The sequence below is a fragment of the Protopterus annectens genome, chromosome 2.part1 (genome assembly GCF_019279795.1).
Source record: "Protopterus annectens isolate FY-2018-M chromosome 2.part1, PAN1.0, whole genome shotgun sequence".
In the NCBI taxonomy this organism is placed as follows: domain Eukaryota; kingdom Metazoa; phylum Chordata; order Ceratodontiformes; family Protopteridae; genus Protopterus; species Protopterus annectens.
In genome coordinates, this window is record NC_056729.1 from 1,959,059,525 (window position 1) to 1,959,083,846 (window position 24,322).

A 24,322-nucleotide genomic window follows, 5' to 3' on the forward strand; every position below is an offset into this window, starting at 1 on the left:
GACCTTATCTCTAAATGGGCGTAGAAGAATCTGGACACAGCTGAACCCACCCCCAAGAAACCAAACAAGTTGTTCATTGCTCCCAAACACCATCCACACTGGATCAAGTGTCCAGCCTTGGATTCCATGGTAGTGGCAACAGCCACTAAGAAGGAACTGGCAGAAGAAAGTTATTCTGTCCATCCACTGAACTGGGAGTCTCATGCATTGGACAGATTTGAGAAGTGAGTCTGGGTCTCGTCTCCTTCCTCAGTGACAGCACTGAATTATTTCTTACATGTTGAATGATTTCAGAGAAGGTTGACCAAGGAGATCTCCACATCTCTCCCAGGGACCTTGCCTGTTGATCAGAGAAAGTCTGCTGATGTGCTGCTAGCTACCCTCTGGTTCTTGTGTAATATGTCTCTGTACCTTATCTCCAATGCCATGGAGAGTGCATCTAGAGCAGCCAGCATGGGCATATCCATCTCCAATACCATGGTGAGTGCATCTAGAGCAGCCAGCACAGGCATATCCATCTCCAATGCCATGGAGAGTGCATCTAGAGCAGCCAGCACAGGCATATCCATCTCCAATGCCATGGAGAGTGCATCTAGAGCAGCCAGCACAGGCATATCCATCTCCAATGCCATGGAGAGTGCATCTAGAGCAGCCAGCACAGGCATATCCATCAGCAGACATTCTTGGATGCAGTTCTGCAACTTCATTGAACTTCTTTAGATGTCCTTTGTGAACACGGCATAATGATAAAGGTGTTTAACTTACAGACACAAGTTACAGGGCTTGATTATCACCTTTGGAAGCATTTTTTGTTTGGTTCGGGTTGTTATAATGGGTAATGTGTTTACCTCACAATCACAAAGTACAGGGTTTGATCCTCACTTTTGAAAGGGAAATTTGCTAGGCTTAAAATGGCTCACAAGGGCAGCAAACCTAACATTTACCTGTGAATCTACCTGTCAACATTATTTGATCCTAAAGTGAAGGACAGAATGAATCCCTAGAAGTGAAAGGGAAGGTAAATCCCTTTCTGCCATAGGGACCAAATTTTCCACTTATCCAAAGACCTTTTCTAGGAATCAAAAAGGAGGTAAAAAAATTTGGTTCCACTGGTTTTTCACCTGACACTTATGGAGACAGAGGGTCTCACATTAGAGGGAGAAACTTGGTGAAACATGTGACGACTCCAACCTACTTAGATGACTGGCTCATTACCACCCCTACCTGGGATCTACTCTTTCAAGCTAGGGACACCCTGCTCTATCAGATGGTGGTTGGAGTCGTCACATGTTTCACAAGGATGTCCTTTCAACCTTTCCTCTCCCCAAGCCACTGTAATCACAGATGCTTCCCATTTGGGGTTGGGGGCCACTACCTGGGAAGGATGGTGCAAGGTATGTGGTCACAATCAGAAGCCAGTCTTCATATCAGTGTGCTGGGGATGAGAGTGGTCCTCCCAGCATTGCAGGCTTTTCAGGACTCTTTCCCCTTGGATGATCTATCCTGACAGACCAGCATTACAGTAGTCTGGTACATCAGTTAGCAGGGAAGAACCAGATCTTATTGTTATATCAAGAGACCATTTGAGTGGCAATGGGCAATATCTTCTCGCTGCTTTCTTATAGCAAATCATATTCTAGTGTGTTAACAGACAGGTTCATCACACTAGAATATTCCAGCAAAAATCACATGCCCATTGCAAGCTTAAGACTATCTACGGTCTTTCTTAGAGGAACCTCTGCTTAGAGACCCAATTCCTTCTTGGGATATCACCTTTTTACTCCAGGCCCTAACTAGCCTTCCTTTTGAATCTGTGGCCAAAGTAGATGTAAATTTTTATCATTAAAAGAAATATTCTTAGTTGCTGTTACTTCTGCTAAGAGTATTTCTGAGCTCCATGCCTTATCTGCAAAACCTCCAGGCATGGTCTTTCATAAAGGCAGTTTGAGTTTGAGAACCAACCCTTCTTTTATTCCATAGGTAGAAATACTAGAGAAATGTATACTTTCTCAGGTAACACAGTTCCTAAACTCACACCATCTCCTCTCCCCCACACAGCATGGCTTCCGACAACACCATAGCACAACCACCACTCTGCTGTCTTTCACCAATCTGATCAATGTACAGAGTAATAATAATAACTTTGTATCTGCAATATTTCTAGACGTCTCCAAAGCCTTTGACATGGTTTCACATTCCTTACTACTAGACACCCTGACATCCTTATCCTTTGCCCCTTACGTATAGCCTGGTTTAAAAGCCTGTCAGATAGGCAACAATCTGTCCAATGGCAAAGTGTACTATCCCTCTTACTCCCAACTACCATAGGTGTACCACAAGGCTCCATATTAGGCCCAATTCTTTTCTCCATATTTACCAATAATCTCCATACCACCATACAGCATGCTTCACTTATACAATACACTGACGATTCAACTCTTATCTGTTCAGCTCCATCACTTCCCATCCTACAACAACTCACACAGGAATCCTTTAGCTCTGTGGAAAGTTGGATTACTCAGATCCAACTTATCCTAAACCCTAATAAAACCAAATGACTACTTTCCACCCCTAACAAAACCATTTCCACCCCTCTATCCTTCACTATCTCCTCCAAAAATGCCACTATTATCTCTCCCTCTAACCATAGCAAACTCCTAGGCGTTGAAATTGATAAAAATCTACACTTTGACATCCACATTTCACAAACTACAAAAAAGTCCATAAAAAATGGGAACACTATATAGGCACAGGAAATCTCTCTCGAAACAACCACGGATTACCCTAGCCCAGACTCACCTCTTGTCTACCCTAATGTATGCTCCTCCAATTCTTACCCAGCCTAGAAAACTTGACCTTGCCATACTTGAATCATGTTATAATAAAAATCGCCAAGTTTGGAAACAACTCCACCTTTAGAACCCACCATTGCCATGCTCTAAGGGAACTGCAATGGCTGGAACTTCCCCAGCTACTAACCTACCACCAATTAGTCATTGCCTACAATGTGGTAACACATCCAGAAAAAAACCCTGCACTAAGCCAACTTCTCACCCACTATAATACAAATCGTCCTCTCCGATCTTCCAACAAACCCCTCCTCTGTATCTCTAGGGCTAACAATACTGCAGGAAAAGCACTGTTCTCCCACTCCATAGCTAGAACCTGGAATAATCTCCCTCCTGCTCTGATTTCTGCCCCTACCTCTTCTCACTTTAAAAACTCACTTAGAACACACTTAATGAATAAGTGGCTATGCCCATGTATTACGTAAGTCCTCAAATTATTCCACTTATATACCTCACTTCCTAATATACCTACTGTAATATATATTACAGTTGAGGTCTTCTCCTAATGCTGATTTGAATTTGTATACTTATTCTGCTGTTAACCATGTGTAACTATTTTTTCCTGTATATATAGGTCTTGTTATGTCTTCTGCTGTATACTGTATTTTAACATAATGTTCGAAAATTCTCTGTATACTGTATTTTAACATATTGTGTAAAATTTTACTTACTGTGGAGCTTTTCTCACTGGGCCTCCACTGAAAATGGACCTGTGTCCAGTTGGACCATCCCAGTTAACAAATGTAAAATAAAATAAATAAATAAAATAAAAGGTAGCTTCTGAATTTTCTGTCAACCAATCCATAAATCTTCCTGTGTTTTTCCCAAAATTTTCAAACAAAGGTGGATACACATTACATTTGCTAGACGTTCACCACCAGTTAAGATTCTGTTTACATCGGACCTTCAGGAAAAATGATCAGTTGTCGGTCACTTACTCCCCCATCAGCATGGACAAGGGGTATCCAAAGTTGCACTTTCCTGTTGGTTGTCTAAGTGTATATGTTATGTTTACAAACAAAAGAGTTTATCACTGTCTACACCCCCAAAAATCCATTGTACTAGATGAGTTGCTTTGTTGACACCCTTCTTTTCCAGAGTACCTCTTGATGACATCTGTTCAGCTTCTACTGAGCCTAAGGTCCATATCTTCATTTCGCACTATAAACTGGACACAGAATCCAGATCAAGAACATCTTTTTGTTCAGCTGTACACTAGAATATGCTTATATAAAAATACCCAAGTGTTGCAGTAGCTGTGGGCTCTATTCCATATGTTGAGTAACAGGTGGAAAATATAGCATTAGATACAAAGGTTATGTGCTCACCATATCAAAAGATCTGTGCTATCTGTTTCCGCCCTTTCTCATCTTGCCACCCCACTTCCCCCCTTCCATGTGTTTTATGGCATTTGGTAATTTTAACTCCTGGGCTGCTCTGGCTGACGACATTTGACAATTTTAACTCCTGGGCTGCTCTGGCTGACAACATTTGATAATTTTAACTCTTGGGTTGCTCTGGCTGGCTTAGCTTTGGCATCTAGTGGTCCTTATCATGATCATGTTTTTCAACTCATTTCTTACTTCTGTCTTAGACACTATACTTGTCTTTTTTTCTTGTGGGTAAACTTGATCTAAGGTAGTTGGGCCAACATGGGGGTTTATGGGTAACAGGAGTAGCCTGAGCACCAGATCCAAAGCTTGAAATTGACCAAAGTCAGATCCAAAGACCTACATGTTGAGGAAGGACAGCAATAGACAACACAGATCTATGATTATGGAGAGTACATAACCTAAATTTTCTGCTAGTGGTTGGACAAAGTCAACCTTCTGACAAGGTTTGCTACCGGGTCCTTGTCAGTGACAGGTCACCCTTTATGACCCATGAAGTGCACAGCTCTTACCTAGACCTACTGGAGGCACTCACCATCCAACCAAATGCCCTATTCATGGGAGACTTTAACTACTCAACTACAGACTGGAAAAAGTACACCACCTCTAACTCAGAAGCACAATGTTTCTTGGAATTTATCAACACAGGCACCCCTGTACCAGATACTGCACTCACCAACCAGGGGATCAAATATATTATGCCTAGTACTCACCAACATGGGAGAGCATTGCACTCCCCAGTGTCACGTCCCCATTGGTGAAATTGGACCACAAAGCTGTCTCCCTCAAAATAAAAATCAACCTTGAAAACCTAACTAAACCCATAACAGTTAAGAACTATACTAAAGCAAACTATATCCTATTCGGCAACCACTTTTTCAAATTTTATAGTTTCTCCAAGACCTGAGAACACAGCTACCTATGCAGAATTATTTGCAGAAAACCACTACAAACATGTAAATGGTTGCATTGAGGCTGCTGTACCTACCAGAAGTAAGCCTAGCTCTAAGACCAAAATGAAACCACACTGGTGGAATCCTTACCTTAACAGGCCATATAGCAAAAGAAAAAAGTCACAGCCAAAGTCAGAAAGAGCAATCTGGCCAAGGTTTTTGATGCAATATCCCACTCATGTATTCCTGACAAACTTTTAGAACTATACATAGATCCCTACATAATTTGCTGGATTGCCAGCTTTCTCACAGGTAGGACCCAAGAATTCAGGTCAGTGAGACCACCTCCACCAAGAGACCGGTCACCAGAGAGGTATAACCTCAAAACCCTTCATCTCAACTATCTATCTTGCTGCTAACGTCAGGCCAGATGTGCTGCATGCTGCTCTGAATCCAAACTGCTGGTGTCCCTCCTTACGTTCTATTTCTCTGTGTATTATTTTGTGAATCGCCTTCTTCAGCACTTTTATGTACTGTGGCAAGAGTTTCATTCACTATACTGCCTGCAGTTTTAAATGTTCCATTTATTATAGTACACTTGCACTGGAATGCTTATTTTTCAATAATCTTGGATACAACTTTCGCTCCATACTGCTGTGAGTACCCTTTGGAGCCATTTCTTCCCTAACTACCCTAACATCTAGACTATATCTGATGTGACCCCATCTGATCCTACTGCTTTCCCTGACTTCATTTTCCTTAGTGCTGTTCTTATTTCTTCTAGGGTGGGCTCCTCTTCCTCTCTCATCATAGGCTGTGTCTGGGACAGTACATCTTCACATCTTCTGAACTGCCTTTGATGTTCTGTGAACTGGGCAGCAGGTTGCTGCTAGCATCACTTTTGAAAGGTATCTGATTACTTTCTTTTTATCTTTCTTACTTTGCCTTGCAACCTGATAGTGTTTCTTTGTGCCATATGCTGTCTCATTTTCCAAAAGCTAATTGAGTGCCTCTGATACCTTGTTCTTTGCTATTTTGACTGCTGTGTCAACCTCCTTGTTAGCTAACCTGTATCTATCCTTGTCCAACTTTTCTGTCTCCCATTCCTTCTTTGTTTTTCTAACTTCCTGTACTTCCACATTCTACCTGCAGCTTTCCTTATGTATCTTATTTCCATACCTGGCTCAGGTATATTCTGTAGTTCTCGTACATGCTATTTTGAGGAGATGCCATTCTCCTTCAACTCCATCTGTTTCCTCTTCTTTCTGATATGCTAGAGCTCGGAGTATTTCCTTGAACATATGCGATTTCATGCCAGGCAGATTCCATGTCTTCAGCCTAGTCTTTACTGGACATGGAGCCTTGTATGACCACAGGTTGCACCTGATTGTGGCCACCAGTGATTTATGTTGTACAATAATTATTTAATTGGGGTTGGCTTTGAAGTCACTGATTGTACACCAGTGCCCTTTCCTTACTAGAAAGAACTCAGCTTGAGTTGTGTATTGGTCACTCCTGCCTGTTATCTTGTGACTGTCTGTTTTGCAGTGTTGCTACCATCAGGTTATTTGCCAGACAGAAGTCGACACTGGCCTCCCCTTCTTTACTCTTGTTACTGCACCCATATGGACCTAGGCAGTCCTCATATTCTGTTCTGTCTATCCCGATAGCAGCATTCAGGTCCAGGGGAGTAAACACTGGTAATAAGAAACATAATCTAGGATTTCATGATAGTAAAATAATTTAACTGAAAAAAATTAAAACAGTCTTTAAAGCACCATTTCTAACAGATGAGGTCATTTTCTGTTGATTAAATATATATTTTTAATGTTGCTGCTGACAGATAGTGGATATTTATTTTAATTTATTGCTTGCTTATAGGTTCATAGGTTGGTACTAGGCTATCGGCCCTAGGGCCTATACATGCCTAGCCATAACAATTCCCTGGCTATTTCTTCCCACAGTATTTACTTCCCTGGACCCCTGTCTAGCAGGGCGACTGACATGATCCCTGGGGTGAATATCCTATCTCCCATCCAATCATCAAGGTTCCTTTTGAAGAGGGTCAAAGAGGTGCTCTGCTTGACATGTATGGGCAGTCTATTCCAGTGTCTGGGGAGTCTCTGGGTCAGGAACCTATCCCTCCAGCATGTTTTGTTCATTGTGATGACAAGGTTTAGATCCCTGGAGTGTGTGTCTCTGAGGGATTGGGATTTCTTTAAGTGTAGCATGTCCAACTGCTCTGGGTTTGACATGGCCTTGTATGTTAAACAGAGATCGCCTCTGAGTAGACAATATGCGACAGAGTATAGGTGGAGTTTTTTTAGATGGTCAGCATAGGGCATCTCCTTTATGCCTGTGATACTTTTCGTGAGGTATTTCTGCGGCATTTCCAGTTGTTGCAGATGTCTTGAGAGGTACATACCAAACGGGGTGTTGTATTCTATAATGGGTCTAATGAGGGATGAGTACAGTGGGGCAATGACCTCCTCTTTTTCTAGAGGTCATTAGCCTTTAAGCTGTATAAGTTGTGTTTTGCCCAAGACACAACAACTGGCCTACTTCCAAAAACTCTGTCTTTCTCCCACATGTTCATTGTGACTGCTGATTGGGCAGCCTTGTCTTTGGAAAACCATCAGTCAAAGTGAAGAAACTTTATTTTACTTGGGCTTTTTAGTGGCATGTCCTCTTTAGCAAACCTAACATCTTTCTAATATCATCAGTTTCCTGTCAGAGAACTCTAATTTTTAGCTCTGGCTGATTGGGGGGCTATTTTAGTGAAAAAATTGTTCTGCTTATATTAACTTTATGCATTTTATCTAAACGTTTAATATCAGGAGTGCTTTATTTGAGCAAGAGTACTATGGAGTGTGTTAGCGCTTAATTTTCACTGTGTGACAACTTACATGCTTTATTTCTGTCAGAAAACAATTTTGAAGGGATTTCTGACAGGATGTTAGTGTTCTGCTTATGCATTACATTATTTAGGGGATTGTGTATGTGTGCGTGTGTGTAAATACGTGCTGCTTGTAAACAGTATTTGACAACTTACCTTCTAACAAACTCGTTTCACCAAAGCTTACCACATCTGAAACATTCTCCTTGGTCCCAGCATTGATAATTACTCTGCTTTTGCTGCTCCATCTTCTGCTGTCCTGGAAAGGAAAAAAACAACTTACCAACTCTACAGGGACATTCAATGTGACAGACAATGATAGGTGATTTTCCACTGGCCAGTAATCTTTTCTCAGACCACTTACTTAACTTTCCAACTTACTGTGGTATAGTCTTTTCAGCCATAATGAATTGGGAGTCAGCCACATCCTCATTGGCTGTTCCAGTGTCCAAGACGGGAGTGGGAGAACCATACTTTCTAGGGCACAGAGACATACCAGAGGATGCTACTGCATGTACCTGGGGGAGGAGACCTCTTCATGGGGCAGAAATACCTTCTACAAGTCAGTTATCAGGTATACCTGTAAGGAAAATACAAAAGGTTGAACATTGCTCATTTGAAGACACTTCTTGACTGATAGGTTATGGTTCCAATCCTCTGAACCAATCCGGCCGTTATATAGCTCACTTCAGCCAAAAAACTCGTGTGCTAATAGTCTATCCACAATGCCCCTCTCTACATTATCTCAGATCGAGTTTGCAGACTTATAGAACAATATATGGAAACTATTCCAAAATGAAGAAGCCATGTCCAAGGAGTGTCCTAACAGAGAAACCCAGGACAAAATATCGTTCTGCCAGGAATCGACAGGATGGGGAAGGAGGGTGGAAAGTCAAGAATAGATGTAGATTGACAACACAGATGGAATGTTATGGTAAGACATAACTTCTTTATCTGATGTTGTCAATCTTCATCTGTTCTTGACTGATGGGACAGAGTCCCCAGCTGCTTTAGATGCTGGGTGGCCCTATGGAAGGATATTCCTGATAACCATAGAACCAAAGACGGCTCTTCCCCTGTAGACCAAATCCAATTTGTAACGAGTAATAAAGGTATGCGGAGTAGATCATGTTGCTGCTGCTGTGCATATTTCACTCATGGAAGCTTTAGAATGGAAAACAGCTGAAGTAGCCATATATCTGATGGAATTTGCCTTCACTGGCACTGGAAGCTTTAGATTCTTTGTGTTATAAATGAAAGTAATGCAATCTCTTAACCATTTTGACAAGGTAACCTTAGAGATGGATTTCCCTAAGGTTGTGCCAGAGAAGGAGACAAATAATTGATCCGATCTCCTGAATTCTTTAGTTCTGTTGAGATAGAAACATAATTGTCTGTGAACATCTAACAGTTGTAAGCAATATTCGCCTTTGTTGGAAAAATTGGGAAAGAAGACAGGTAAGTCTGTAGCCTGATTAATGTTGGACTCTGAGACCACCTTCAGAAGAAAGGATGGATTGGTCCTGAGTGTACCTCTATCCTTATGGAAAATTAAATAAAGGGACTTTGAACATAAGGCTTGCAATTTGGAAACTCGTCTTGGAGAGATTATAGCTATAAGTAGAAGCGTTTTCCAAGAGAGGAACTTTAAGTCACAAGTAGCTGCTGGTTCAAAGGGGGTAAGTACTGGTGATTGCACGACAACAGGTCCCATGGTGGTAGAGGATCTTTAAATGGAGGCTTTAAATGAATAGTTCCCTTGAGGAAGACCTTACATAGTCTATGTGGAATTAAGGGTAGATCTCCGAAGCCATTATGAAAGTTAGAGTTGGCAGCTAGAATGACCTTAACAGTAGAAGATCCCCAACTAAAAAGAATGGCCAAAAATTCTAAAACTTTTTTCCACCAGGGCTGAAAAGGGATCACGGCCATTATTGCAAACCCAGACTGAAAATCTCTTCCATTTACTGAGGTAGAGATTCCTGGTGGATGGTTTATGGGATGCCAGCAACATTTTTCATAATGAGGATGTAATGTCATTATGCCTGGTGACTTAAGGAATTGGAGGAACCAAGCCATTAGTTTGAGACTTTGAAGGCTGGGATGCACCAGTCCCTGACAGTGAGACAGAAGGTCCAGAACTGGGTCCAGAATCCATGGACAGTGAACTAGATGAGGCCACAGGAAGGGAAATCAAATTAGTTGAAGCCAGAAGGATGCAATGAGGATTACTTTGCTTCTCAAACTGTCTGCTTCCTTGAAGAAAAGAGGAATCAGGGAGAAAGGGGAGAAGGCATATAGGAGACTCGTGGGCCAATCAAGGAGAAGAGCATCTGTCGGGGACTTTCCCTGAGGGGGGACTAGGTCAAAGTAGCCTCTGTTGTTTTGGGGTGAAGCAAAATTGCAGCAAGGCTGGCCCCAGTGATGAAAGATCTTCTTTGTTACCTTGGAATTGAAAGACCACTTGTGAGGCATTAGAATACATCTGCTTAGTTTGTCTGCTGTCACCTTTGAACTCCCTGGGATGTGCATTGCTACTAGAAAGTGATTGGAGGCAATGGCCCATTGCCACACTCAGAGGGCTTCTCGACATAGTGGATAGGATTTGGTTCCCCCTTGCTTATTGATGTACCAGACTATGGACATGTTGTCTGATTGAATTGTAATTGTTTCTTGAGGTAGGGCAAAGTGAAATACTTGCAATGCTAGAAGCACCACCCTCAGCTCCAGAACATTGATATGCAGATTGGCCTCTAGCGGGACCAAGTGCCTTGGACTGTCTTTCCCAGATAATGCTCCCCCATTCCATCTGGGAGACATCTGTGGTCACTATGGCTTTGGGTTGAGGAGGGACAAAGGAGTGTTCCAAAGGAATTTGTTCGGATTCCATCCACCAGGATAGGTTCTTTTCCCAGCAGCTGGTGATAAGTATGGGGTGGTTCATTGGGTGGGTTCAAATGGACCACTGATTTGCAAGAAGCCATTGCAGTAATCTCATGTGAAATCTCGCTAATGGTACCAGAGTGATCGCCACTGCCATGGACCCTAGTACTTGAAGCAGTAGTAGGGCTGGTACTTTGTTTGAGCACAGGAGAGAATGAACTTGAGATTTTATTTTCTGTAATTTGTGGGCAGGTAGGGAGGTCACACAAGACAGAGTGTTGAGATGAGCTCCAATAAATTCCATATCTTGAGAGGGAGTCAGTTCAGACTTTGCCTAGATACAGGAACAATTGTAGGGTGAATTCTGTCACCTGTAGCAGTAGATGTCTATAGGAAGTGGTTATGAGCCATTCATCTAAATATGGAAACACCAGAATCCATGCAGTCTTAACTGACTTGATACTGCTGCCATACATTTGGTCAGTACCCTGGGGGCTGTGGTGAGACCAAAGGGCAGCACCCTGAACTGATAGTGACTGGCTCCTAGCCAAAATTGGAGAAACCTTCTCGAGCATTTGTCCATTTTTATGTGGTAATACACATCTTGAAGGTCTATAGAGCACATCCAGCCATTTTCCTCTAGAAAGGAAAGTATCGACTGAATTGTGACCATCCGCAATTTGGACTGTTGAATAAATTTGTTTAGAATGCTGAGGTCCAGAATCGGTCTGCAGTCCCCAGTCTTTTTTTACACTAAAAAGAACCTTGAGTAAAATCTGGATCCTATCTGGTCTGATGGGACTTCTTGGATGACTCTTTTTTTCTATCAGCTTTTGTATTTCCAAGGCTGCTTGGTCCCTTTAACTGGGTGGAGAACTCTTCAAGAGCAATCTGGATGATTGGATGGATAACCATAAATTCACCCTGGGGGATCTACCTGTGTCTCTCTTGGACAGGGGTAGTAGGTGCTGATTGTGGAAACAAGGGCAGTACCTGACTAGGCTTGTAAGGGCCCTTAGTCTAGTAACTTCCTATGATCCTATGAACTATCAGATCCATATGTGGAAGTTTGTGATTTTTTTGTAAAGACAGTTTATGAGAATTAGTTAAAACAGTTCCCCATGAAGGTAGTGCCTCAAGCCAAACAGAGAAACAAAAACAGATGGTAAAAGGGGAACAACAAGAAACAAGGATCCTTTCCTAAAAAGGCATAGGCTACACCTTCAGAATGACCATGCCAGCATGGTCTTGTTGCTTCTTCCTAAGATGTTTTTACTTCACTTGTCTTCTGGCTTATAAAGAGGAGTATCCATAATCAAACTCTGCTGTGAACTGTGCAAAGCACATTCGAATGCTTATTTTTTTTTCCGGATCCCAGGAGCAGTCTGTTGAAGTGGCCAGATGTACCACCTACATATAAGAAACGAGGTAAGTCAGAGTGCTACTTGGTTGGGAAAAAGAACATTTTAGATCAATATATAAAACAGTGGCATTTAGCTTAAGGTGCTATTCTGTCACATGAATTATAGAACTTATGTGTCTTACGCTTTGGTTTTTGACTGGAGGTAATTCTGTGTAGTAGAAAGTAAAGGATGCATCACATGTTTTCAGGTTAACAGGGCAAAAAAATGAGATGAAAAGTTGAAAAATGTTTTCCTTCTGATGCATCAAAGCTATATATGTACAACTGAAGTAGCAGGTATAAGCGAATTTCCACGACACTCACTTATCTGAGCCAATTTATTTATGTCATAAATCAAAAGTGTGACTTGAATCTTGTTTCAGATGTCTTAAGAGAAAAAAAGCAAATAAAGAAGTTAAAAGATAAACTAATTAGAAATTGCATACTGAAATTCTTAGAGTAAACAATCCCATTGTGCAAGTAGACTGCAAGAAAATTATCAACAGATGTGGTCAGAGGTAGATAAAAATTGTGAAGAAAATTAAAAATAATAGAGAAGTTTCAGATTCTCAGCCAACTTTTTTCTAAAGGCTTTGAGTACAGAAAATACAGTATTCTCAGTGTTAACGGAGAAAATAATATTTTGACACTGTATATTGAAACATGTCAGAAACAGTGAAAGAAAGATTAGTTGTGTGTGAAAAGAAAAAAAATGTCTCTGTGCAGTGTGGATTACATCAATCAGTGGATTGTCATAGATAATTAATTTGTTAAAACTCCACAAGCTAAGCAGCTTTCTTAGAATATTGGTTTGAGAAGCATTCACTGTAAATCACTGTGCCTGCCTTAATCACCAAGAATATCATAATATGTCTTTATTTATTTATTTGAATTTGTTTACTGGGACAGACCATTGATCAATATGTTTCATAATATACACTACTCCCAAACAATGAAAGGTAATTCATACAGCATAGCTGCGCAAGAATTCTGTTGGTTGGTAAATTCCCCTTCATCTCTCTCCTCAAACTTTATGAGAAAGTATAACTAAGTCACTACCTGTGAACTGTCATGCAGAAAATACTCTGTCAATTATTAAAATGCTCCCCATGAAAGCTTAAGTGTTCTTTTGATGGGTTTAGCAATTGAGGACCAGTTGCAAGTAAAATGTTGTGCTTTGACAAAGAGACTAAAATTCTGCACATCTTTTCAGGCAACATATGTAACAAAATTCCAGGATTGTAAAAAGGGTTACTTATAGAAAAGCCATCTATACTAGGTATGTCTGATACATCTATAAAAAAGATTTCCCTTTCCCAGTGCTCTGTAAGTTATAAATAGAACAACTGCATAACATTCCTGACTGATAGACATTGTTTTTTTTTTTACATAGGCACTGGCAGGTAACTGAACATTGAATGTGCCTACATAAAACTCAACAAAACCGTAACTGTACCTTGACCTTAATCTGCCAGAGGGTGTGTGAGTAGTTAAGGACTGAAACAGTGATTCACTTTAATTAGCACAATGCAGGTGAATTTTTACAATTAATTGACTTTAATACCCCCTAGCAGTTGTGCACATGTAATGAAATTATTAATGTCTGTTTAATAATGGAATGTCTGTCTAATGATGGAATTCAGGGCGGCTGCGCCGGTGCAGCAGTTAGCTTTGCCGCATCACAGCAAGAGGTTCTCCGGTTCGATCCTCGGTTGAGTTGTCTTCTGTGCAGAGTCTGCATGTCCTCCCTGTGGTCACGTAGGTTTCCTCTGGGTGCTCCAGTTTCCTCCCACATCCCAAAGACATGTTGTAGGTGGATTGGACACTCTAAATTGGCCCTAGGCGTTAGTGCATGTGTGTGTGTGTGTGTGTGTGTGTGTGTGTGTGTGTGTGTGTGCGTGCGCGTGTGTGTGTGTGTGTGGGTGCCTTCTGTGGAAGGTTGGGCACCGGGCTGGCAATTCGACACAGTAAAGCTCCACTGCAAATCATGAGCGGACAGTGATCAGCTGTGGCAAATCCTAACCGGGAAAAGCCGAAAGAAGAAAAAGTTTAATGATGGAATTCAACCAGATTGCCAGTGATCTAACAAAGCTGGGTAACAAAATAAGATCTCAAAATGTCATTGATTTCACACTAAAACAACCAAAAAAAAAAAAGGCTAGAGCAGAGGCTAGCTTTATGGATGAATACATTTCTACCAAAAAGTCCATAAAATAAACAAAATCTCAGTGAGTAAAAATAAAAGCAGAACTGAACATGTTTGCCTGATCATTTTAATGACATCCCCCTGGCACAAGTATACATACTTAATTGACTAAACAAGATACTCAATACAACGGTGAACAAATATTTACTGGCCCGGATTATCTGAGCAAAGAAAAAACAGGATCCTGTGAATGAACAGTTCAGTGTAGGAAAGTATTGCCATTAGAGAACTGGCCTGAAATGTCTGCAGAAAATAACTGGAGATGAGAATGCTATGAATACTTACAGGACACTACACAAGGATTATTTTGGTGCTGTTTAGGATAAGAACTTCAGCAGTCCAAACATAATTAGTAAAGGTATAAACAACCTGCTAGGAAACAATAATTATAGGGTGCAGACCCCTTTGGACTGAATTCCCGAACTCATACTGCTAACATGTACAAAGAGTACTTCTCAGATGTTGTAGACCACCATACAAAAGACTGTAAAAACGTTCAACCTCTGGATATAGTTGCGGATACCGTTATATCATATCATTTCAACTTTGTGCCCACTATTTCAGGATTAGTTTCTCGACCGCTGACCAGTAATGATTGCTTCATTCATAACAATGCAGTTAGCACCAATAGATTAATGCTTCAAAGAAGAAACAATGGTGGTTATGTAGAAACAACCAAATTATTCCTTTATCAAAGAAAGTGAATCTCAAAAGGTTGAAAATTACTGACCGCTAAGTACACAAAATCCATTGTTAGAGGTACTTGAAATTATGCTAAATTGTCTTTCAGACCACAATTTACTATTTTTCTGTCTTTACATTGGCTGACAGTCAAGTGTGTCTTGAGCCCATTTGTTCCCCCACACTGAGTATCCACAGAACAGTGATGACAGCCAACCAAGAGTATCATACAAGCAACTTTGGGAGGTGTTGTTTGTCTGCTTCAGCATCCTGACAATAAAGACATTTCTACAAGGGCCCTAACCTCACCTGTGGTGGGTAACATGAACTTCATTGTCACCACAGGACGTCTTGTGACTTCCCCTTGCTTCATATACTGAATATATTTACTTATTTAGCATTTTTTTAACAAAATGTGGAATGTGGCACACTAGATAGACTCTTTAACATATCACTTTTTTGGGTAACTTAAATACACTTTGAAGTCCACTGAGTCTCTGTGGTGTATGTATGTAATGTATGCACTGTGTAAACACATGCAGACCTGGTGGAGATAGCATAGCCACATACAGTTACTCCTGTATTGCAAAGTCCAGTAATAGTTTCTGCAGCCCTTCTCCCCCATATAGTATGATACAGATAGTAAACAGACAGTTTTGCTGAAGTATGGACAGAAGGAAAGAGGCCAGGAGGCAAGTTTGGCCACAACAGAGCACTGTATGCTATAACAGTATGCAACTGACTCCATAACTATGGTTGTATTACATGAATTAAAAGTAGGGCTAAGTTTGACATAATAATAAAAAGCTCCTTAATAGTTCTGCATGCCACAGTTTTGTTCTTGGATTAAAAGGAGTGAAAACCAAAAGAAAAATGTAGCAAGGCTAGACTTTCCACTGTGTGATTCCTTAAACCTCTTGTATTAGAGGCAACATGGGATATATGCAAATAACACTTTAAGGACATTAGGTGTTTCAGCTATATGGCAATTCTGAATGTCTATGACGTTTTTCTTTTTAAGTGTATTTATGGACAAATTCAGGCCAATAAAGCCAAATCCCACTAGCTGTGAACATGCATGTTTCAGCCTTCTTGTGGCAAAATCAGCACATCATAAGCAGTCAGCCTTCCTATGGTGTCATCAGCACATCATAAGCAGTCAGCCTTCTTATGCCATCATCAGCACAGCATAAGAGGTCAGCCTTATAAAGGTTAGCCCAGAATTGCCATATAGCTGAGGCACCAGATGTCCTTATAGGGTCATTTGCATATATCCCATGTTGCCTCTATAATGGTTTAAGGAATCACACAGTGGAAAGTCTAGCTTTGCCAGATTTTTCTTTTGTTTTTTACTGATTTTTTTCTGTGTGACCTTTTTACTCATTGTTTCGGTTTGTTGGTTGGGATATTTTGCAGATACCCTAATGGTTATGGATATCAGCTGGGTGTGACAACCCTGTGTTTCTAAAGGTTAGCCAGACATTCTACTTATGTTGTGGTGATGATGCCATAAGAAGCCTGAAACATGCATGTGCACAACTAGTGGGGTTTGGCCTTATTGGCCTGAATTTGTCCATAAATAGAATTAAAAAGAAAAAAGTTATGGACTTTCAGAATTTACCATATAGGTGAAACACGTGATGTCCTTAAAGGGTCATTTGCATATACTCCATGTTTCCTCTAATAAAAGAGGTTTAAGGAATCACACAGTGGAAAGTCTAGCCTTGCTAGATTTTTCTTTTGGTTTTTATTGATTGTTTTTTTCTGTGTGACCTTTTTACTCATTGTTTTGGATTAAAAGGAGAGAAATCCTTTAGACCTTTTTGAACCATGCTTGTGGACTGCATGAGCAGTTTCCAAATAACATGGTACCATGCCTGTTGCACTAACACGAGGCAGTAGGGAATAAATGACTTGTGCTTTACTTGCTCCATGAACAATACATTTGAAAAATCCTGCTAACACTATAAACATCTAAATACAGCAGGCAGCTACTTTGCAAGTAGCCATTGCATATACTCTTGTTGCTTCAGAAAATGGAGAGAGCTACCTTTGTCATTCAGTAGGGGGCACTACAACACCTGAATAAGTGGATTACGCACTAGCTGTCTCGCAGATAATGTATTATCAAAGGCTTCTTCAGTTAAGAATAGTCAAAATTCATAATTTGCTTGTAAAATTGTTTTAATCGATGAATATTATGATATGTGAAAAAGATCTGTAAAGAACAGAAGAAAAATGTACTGTAAAAATATATACAATTTCTTTTTCATGTATGAGAAAAGCTGTAGAAAAGTACACATATTTTGTTGGCAAGAATTACATTTTATTAGTAAAAATAGACAGAATTATTCAACCAACAAAATTTTATAACACTGAGGCTGGGCTTCATAGTTGAGCATTGCAGTCCTACACAGTGGCAATATTCAGTGAATTCACTGCTTGAGGCTGCTGACAGCTAATCAGACTACATTTGGATTGTCTGAGGACCACTCACATCGTGCACGTGGGTGTATAGGGTCTATATTAGAACAGCGAAGTTTCAAAACTTCGAATGTTCTAATATCGAACTCTATTCAGCGAAAACTGAAAATATCGAAGCAACAGAAAACTGAATTTTTCCTAGGGAAAGAATTTGGTTGTCCATTTCTGTTGCTACGGTATTTTCAGTGCTGTGGTGGAAAGTTACTGGTCGGGTTCAGGTAAGTGCGCGATTGAGTGTGGGTTAGGGTACTTAGGGTTAGGGTACAGGTTAGGTATGTGTGCGATTGTGTGGACGTGCATGTTAGGGCGGGTTAGGTGAGTTAGGGTTAGGGCGCGGGTTAGGTATGTGTGCGATTGTGTGGACATGAGGGTTAGGGCGGGTTAGGTGAGTCAGGATTAGGGCGTGGGTCAGGTAAGTGTGAGATTGTGTGGACATGAGGGTTGGGGCAGGGTAGTTGAGTTAGTTTTAGGGCGTGGGTGAGTGTGTGATAGTGACGGACCTTAGGGTTAGGGTTTGGGTTAAGGTAAGTGGATAGTTAGTGGTGTGTGTATAGTTTAGTGTAGGGTTAGGTGTAATATTTTAGGTGTACGTGTGTGGATTGCTGTTTGTTTGGTGTGCTTGTGTTGTGTGTATGTGTTTTGGAACAGCAAATTTTTTCCCTAGGAAAAAATTCGTTGTTCTGTACGTTCGATGTTTTCAGCTTTCGCTGAATAGGGTTCGATATTAGAACGTTCGAAGTTTTGAAACTTCGATGTTCTAATATAGACCCAGTGTATAGGCACTAATTAGTGCTGCACTGTGTGCCATATCTCTACGAATCCCAGCCTAAGAGAGGTACTTTTATTGGTCATATTGATCCTCTTACTGGCATCATATTTTGACGTTATCAGTTTAAGCTTTTCCAAAGCTGATTCTCAACATGTGATAGTTTATTTTGGATTACTGCTTGTGAAATAATTTCTTACTTTATTAGTTGTTGTATCTGAAATGTTTCTTAATAAAATTTATATTTTTGTTCTGCTTTAGCTTAGAGAATTTGCCAACTTTGACTTTGATATCTGGAGAAAGAAGTACATGCGATGGATGAATCATAAGAAGTCCAGAGTAATGGACTTCTTTAGACGAATTGACAAAGATCAAGATGGAAAAATAACAAGACAAGAATTCATTGAGGGCATTCTCTCCTCAAGTGAGTACAGTTTAATTATTTATTTAGTTCTACCTTTTAAAGCTGAAAATAGTAAAATGAAGAAACCACTTTCAATTTCAGGCCACTATAACTCTTTTATGCAGTTTTCTCAAAATTACAAATTAATAATTGGTTACCTTACTAATTTCAGACCACAAGAAAGAATGTAACTGCCTGAAGAGGGATTCATAACCAAAATCTCCTATATCAGCTGATTTATAGGGCTGCAGTAATATTGGACCGTACTTTTGTTTAAGATTGTTAAAAATTAGTTTGTTAGTTGTTTGCACATTATAGCCTTAATAATGGCAGAAGACTGTCTCGAGCCCAGCTTGTCCCTCAGAGTGGTGATGTTTTCTTTACCACTACATCAGCACCCTTTCCCGACTTAGAAGTTATGTGGTGACTACACATACATACGAGTTTAGAAACAGTGGCTTGATTTATGTCCTGATATCAGCATGTCAGTGCCAAGTCATTACGTAGGAAATCTTTGCAGCAGATTAAGTGTCTGCATCAGCAGTGTCCACTTAAGGGATACATTAGCCATTTTGTCCTCTTCAATGTCTCCTTTTATTGGTGCCAAAACTAGCCCTGGAAAAGAATTCTAAGTGTGTAAATGTAACGCTAGAAACCTCGTATTACATCATATGTAGGGAATTCAGTACATAGTCAAAGAAATGAATTTCACTAGACTTCTAGTGTTCCCTCTAGGGCATATGGATACATTTGAGGACAGCTACATTTTTTGGATAGTACTTCTCTGTTTCAGTTGTTCTTTCTGGATTGCTTGTTGTAAATTTTTAATGGGCTTACAATCATAGGTCTTTTGCCACTAAAACTGGTTGCATACAAACACGTACAGTTTGAAAATATTACTCTGGTTATTGAAAAGGATTTTAGTTCTTCAGACATCAACTGATTTGTTTCCTCAAGCAGTGAAGGTCTCTCTCTCTCTCTCTCTCTCTCTCTCTGTCTCTCTGTCTCTCTCTCTCTCTCTCTCTCTCTCTCTGTCTCTCTGTCTCTCTCTCTGTCCTTTACTTTATCAGCTGTAGAAGAGACTTGGACTGAGTACCATGGGTATTACTCTGAGACTTGTTTGCGGCATTTATTTTCTTAGCAACTGGGGCCAGTACATTGTTTGAAGGGCCATTCTGCCTAGAAATATGATTCATCTGCATAAACAGTTTGAACAAAGTACAACTTCTTTAAGCAGAGATATACATTATATTTAATGTGTTTAATATTTAAGAAGATTTTTGCTCTGTCCCTCTTAATACCTCATACAACTTGTGACTTTTTGGAGACAAAAGTGGTGAACTAAACTTAATACATAATGACAATATTGAGAGTTGTAGACTTTTTTATTTCAAAACTTGTATATTAATTCACATTCTCTTGATCTGTCAATGTCCCGTGTGCACAGTACTAATATTTTAAAAATGTCCCCTATTGCCCCTGATTACTTCTGCATTTGTCCATAATTCTGTTGAGATCTGTCCATGATTGGTTGAGAACTTTGATGGTAGATGTCAAGAAGGCATTGCCCATAAGAAAAGCTGAACAGATTGCAATGGAGAGTGGTCCATGAATCCAAACCTTGTGGATTAGATCAGACGGTTATGTGCAGGACACTGCATTAGTGTCCAAGATGGTGTGCCAGCATGATACACATAATGATATTGTTTGGAAGGAATTGAAGGGAAGAGTAAAAAGGAACCAGTAATGGCAGGCCATGTTGTAGCCCATGGCATCCTTTTTCCTTTGCATTGAAATCTGCAGGTATTGTAGCAGGCAACATTTTGGGAAGAGATTTTGTTGAAGAAGAGACTTCTGTGGATTTGGGAGTATAAGGAGTACCAAATCAGTACCACAAATGTATGAAGGAGGGTACACTTTCAGCTGCAAGTTTTGGACCATTGAGTTTCCAGCTGAAAGATAATTTTGTGAGTATAGAAAAGGTGCCATACACATAATAAACAGGTTGTGATCAGTGACCCACTCATATTCCTCTGTCATATATGGGTTCTTCTGTCACTGAGTATTTAATTTATACTTCTTCGCGAGATGTACTCTTCCAAATTATATTACCTGAATCTTTTTATAATGTTACTATAAAGTGTTATTCACATTTTTTGTCCTTAGCATGACGTATCATTTATGGAAGTTTATCTGCTGGCATGCCTTTCTGAGGAATTTATACTTAACTTGAAAATATTTTAAAAGGTTGAATTTGAAGCTGTAACAGTGGAGATCCTATCTGAGTAATTCTGTGAGTGAGATGTGCTTAGGAAAGGAGGCCATTGTGTGGAGGTGCATTTCACATAGAAAGATCTTCACTGTCATCCAAAAGTTCACAGTTGTAATTCTGGAATGCAAGAAATATATCAAGTCCGAGACTCGTGGATGGTCTTTTGATCTTAGATTGGCTCCGGAACATTACCTTGTTGTTTGTGATGTGTTATTTTTAGCTGTGTTAGACAAATTGACTTTCAGTTGATTGGACAGTTTGGCAGAACAATTTGCTTTCAAGTCTTTAAGCACAATGGAGTCCTTCTTATTAGCAAACAAAATGAGAAAGGTTCACAATGGGCATCTGCTTTATATGAATAACACAAGAATAATCTTTGCACTGCTGCTGTATGTATAATGAGTTATTTTGGCACAAAGGGATGAGGAATAGAAATGAGGTAACTGTTAAGTTCTAACTGAATCAACAGCTCTCCTCATGCATTCCCAAATCTCACTCATCTATACCTCCCTTTCACATCTTCCATGAACAAGTCCTTAAGGCATTCTTCAAGGCCAAGAACATTGCTTTTATGGGGAGAGATAGCATGTAAGGCTGAAAGAGGACCTGCCAGACCACCTGCAGAGGCTAATCAGTATTAGCCTACAGTCAGGCTTTGTGCCTGATAAATAAATGATAGTAACTGCACAAAGGTGGGATGTCAGTGGACCCATGAAATTACAGACCAATAAATAATAAATCTGACTAGCCTCATATGTAAAGCAATGGAAGAATCATTATGGAATTAGTAAATTAGGATGTAGTTAACCTGCAGACTCTCAACCCAAGCCAGTTCAGACTTCTTAAGGGCACAACCTGCCTACTTAACCTAGTTGACTTCTTTGAGAAGGTCATTGAAGCACCGGATGAGGGCAAGTCAGTACACAGTTCATATCTAGACATTGCAAAGGCATTTCTTACCGTACCACACTCATGTATGGTAGATAGTCTATCCCAGCTAAACGTTAATTCTTGTGTAATTTCTTTGGAAGTAAATTGGCTCATAAATAGATCCCAGAAAATTAGGGTGGGCTGTTCTACCTACTCCAAAAGACCTGTCAAAAATGGTGTATCCCAGGGTTCAATCCTTGGGCCATTCCTCTTTTGCATTTACGTTTTGGAGGTCAGAGCTACTGTTAAGGGTTTATGCCTGGCCAGATTTGCAGATAACTGTAAACCTGGTGCCATCATCAACTTCCAAGAGTACACCAAGGTCATCCAAGAAGTCCTTTCCCAAATCAGTAGTTGGTGTCATACCCATGGACTAAAACTAAATGCCAAGAAATGTGTAATAGTATCTTTCAGCAAGCAAGAAGTCCCTTGTGTAACTATTGCACTAACCCCTGCAATTTAATACAGTAATTAGGGATCTGGAAACTTAGGTTTACAATGAACTGTCCTTTGATCACCAGAAGTCCACAGTTCTTTTCCACTGCAGAGCTTACTAAAAAGGGCATGGCCTCCTGGTCCAGGGTTGTGATCATTCTACTGTATGTTGCACTCACCAGGCCAATAATTGAATACAGTGACCCCTTTGGTATGTATCTGCCCAAACATTTAACACAACTTGAATGCCCACAATGTTTTATTATAAAAAAAAAATGAAGGATCTAAATCATAAAAGCTATGCGGACCATCTCAAAGCCTTGTCCCACTTATTAGTGTCATTCAGCTAACTGAGGGCATGTGTCTGCTTTGTATGCAAAACCTCAGCAGCCACTGTACTTTCAGAACTACTGAACATTTGCATGTATCATAGGGGTATAAACACAAAATCAAGAGATCTCAATTTGTTTTGCAACATAAATACAGTATGTTGTAGAGAGAGCTATGTATGACAGAAAATACTACTTCCTTGGAATTGTCTTCCTGTACAGATAAAAACAAGATGCTTCTCTTACACTATTCAAATGTAATCGAGATGAATGGATAGGTAACCATAAATTTTCCCCTGGTTTAGCACCCTTATCCCTCATGGTTAGGAGTAACATGTAAATGCTGTGCTTGTCTCTAGGTTATTTGCAATTAAAATGTTAACAGCTAAAAGTGTCAGGGGAATGCACAGGTCTGATTCTACAGATCCTTACAGAATCTGTAAGTAGCTATGAATCTAAGACTCGGACCTCATTTCAAGTAAGCAGAAGCAGAGTCATATCGCCCCCTTTACAACTTGTTAGAGTTTTATTTATTTTATCACAGATAATGCTATTAATTTTGCATAGCTGATTTCCAGTCATGTCTTAGTCACTCACTGTCAGTCATTTGCATGAATTTTCCTGCACACAAACAAGTGCATTAGCACTTTTTACTTGGAAAGGATCATATAACTCTGTGTAGGAAATTCCGGTTAACAAAATCAAGGGGTTGTTTAGTTGTACCACCAGATGACTATCTTAAGAGTTACTCAAGAAAAGTCTGAAATCAACATGAATGAAGTCAGTGGTAATAAAAGGCAAATAAGCATTAAGGCGAGTGAGCTAGAACCAGTTAGTGACACCATTAAAGTTTGTGGCATATCAAGTCACAAAGCAAGACTAACCACATGCTTTGATAGAAATGGTAGTAATAAGTAGAAAGTTAAGATACTATGTCAAACATGTTTCAGAAGTAGCACGTGGGTGGATTCTGTGGGACCTGCAGATGCTTAAACTGAGATTCCCCAAAGTTGCAGTGAGGGCTGTTGTTCGGGTAGGACAGCAAAACAATATTTTCATGTAGGATCATTGTGTCAAAGTGCATCTTGTCTGTGAATTACAGTAACCCTGGAGTTTATTAAACAAAGTGAGAAACATGTAATTCAATGTATTATGGAATGTGCTATGGTTCTAAGAAAAGTGTGGTAAAAAGTAAGTGCCAGTGATATCAGCCGAAGGTGTATCCTGACAGAGGTAGTCATTGGGCTCAAGGGACTTGTAAAGGCAGTAGAACAGTAAGTGGAATCATAAATAATGTGCTTTTATTTGTTCTAGACTTGCACAGTAGTCATGATGGTGTATGTTTAGTTATGCACACTTCATGGGTACTGTGTCCAGGCATTTGCAGTTCTTTTACCTAGGTGATCCATTTTTAGTTTTTACCTAGGTGATCCATTTTCAGTTTTTACCTAGGTGATCCATTTTCCGTTTTTACCTAGGTGATCCATTTTCAGTTTTTACCT

At 40.0% G+C, this 24,322-nt stretch overlaps 1 protein-coding gene across 3 annotated transcripts in view; it reads left to right on the plus strand.

Annotated features, from left to right (window-relative positions):
- The window catches only part of DST (dystonin), a 4,096,730-nt gene that overhangs the window by 3,923,292 nt on the left and 149,116 nt on the right, over positions 1 to 24,322 (plus strand). For all 3 annotated transcript variants that reach the window (XM_044063350.1, XM_044063347.1, XM_044063348.1), the window contains one exon: positions 18,713 to 18,875. In XM_044063350.1, coding sequence (XP_043919285.1) covers positions 18,713 to 18,875 — 163 coding nt within the window. The remainder of the gene's footprint in view (positions 1 to 18,712; positions 18,876 to 24,322) is intronic.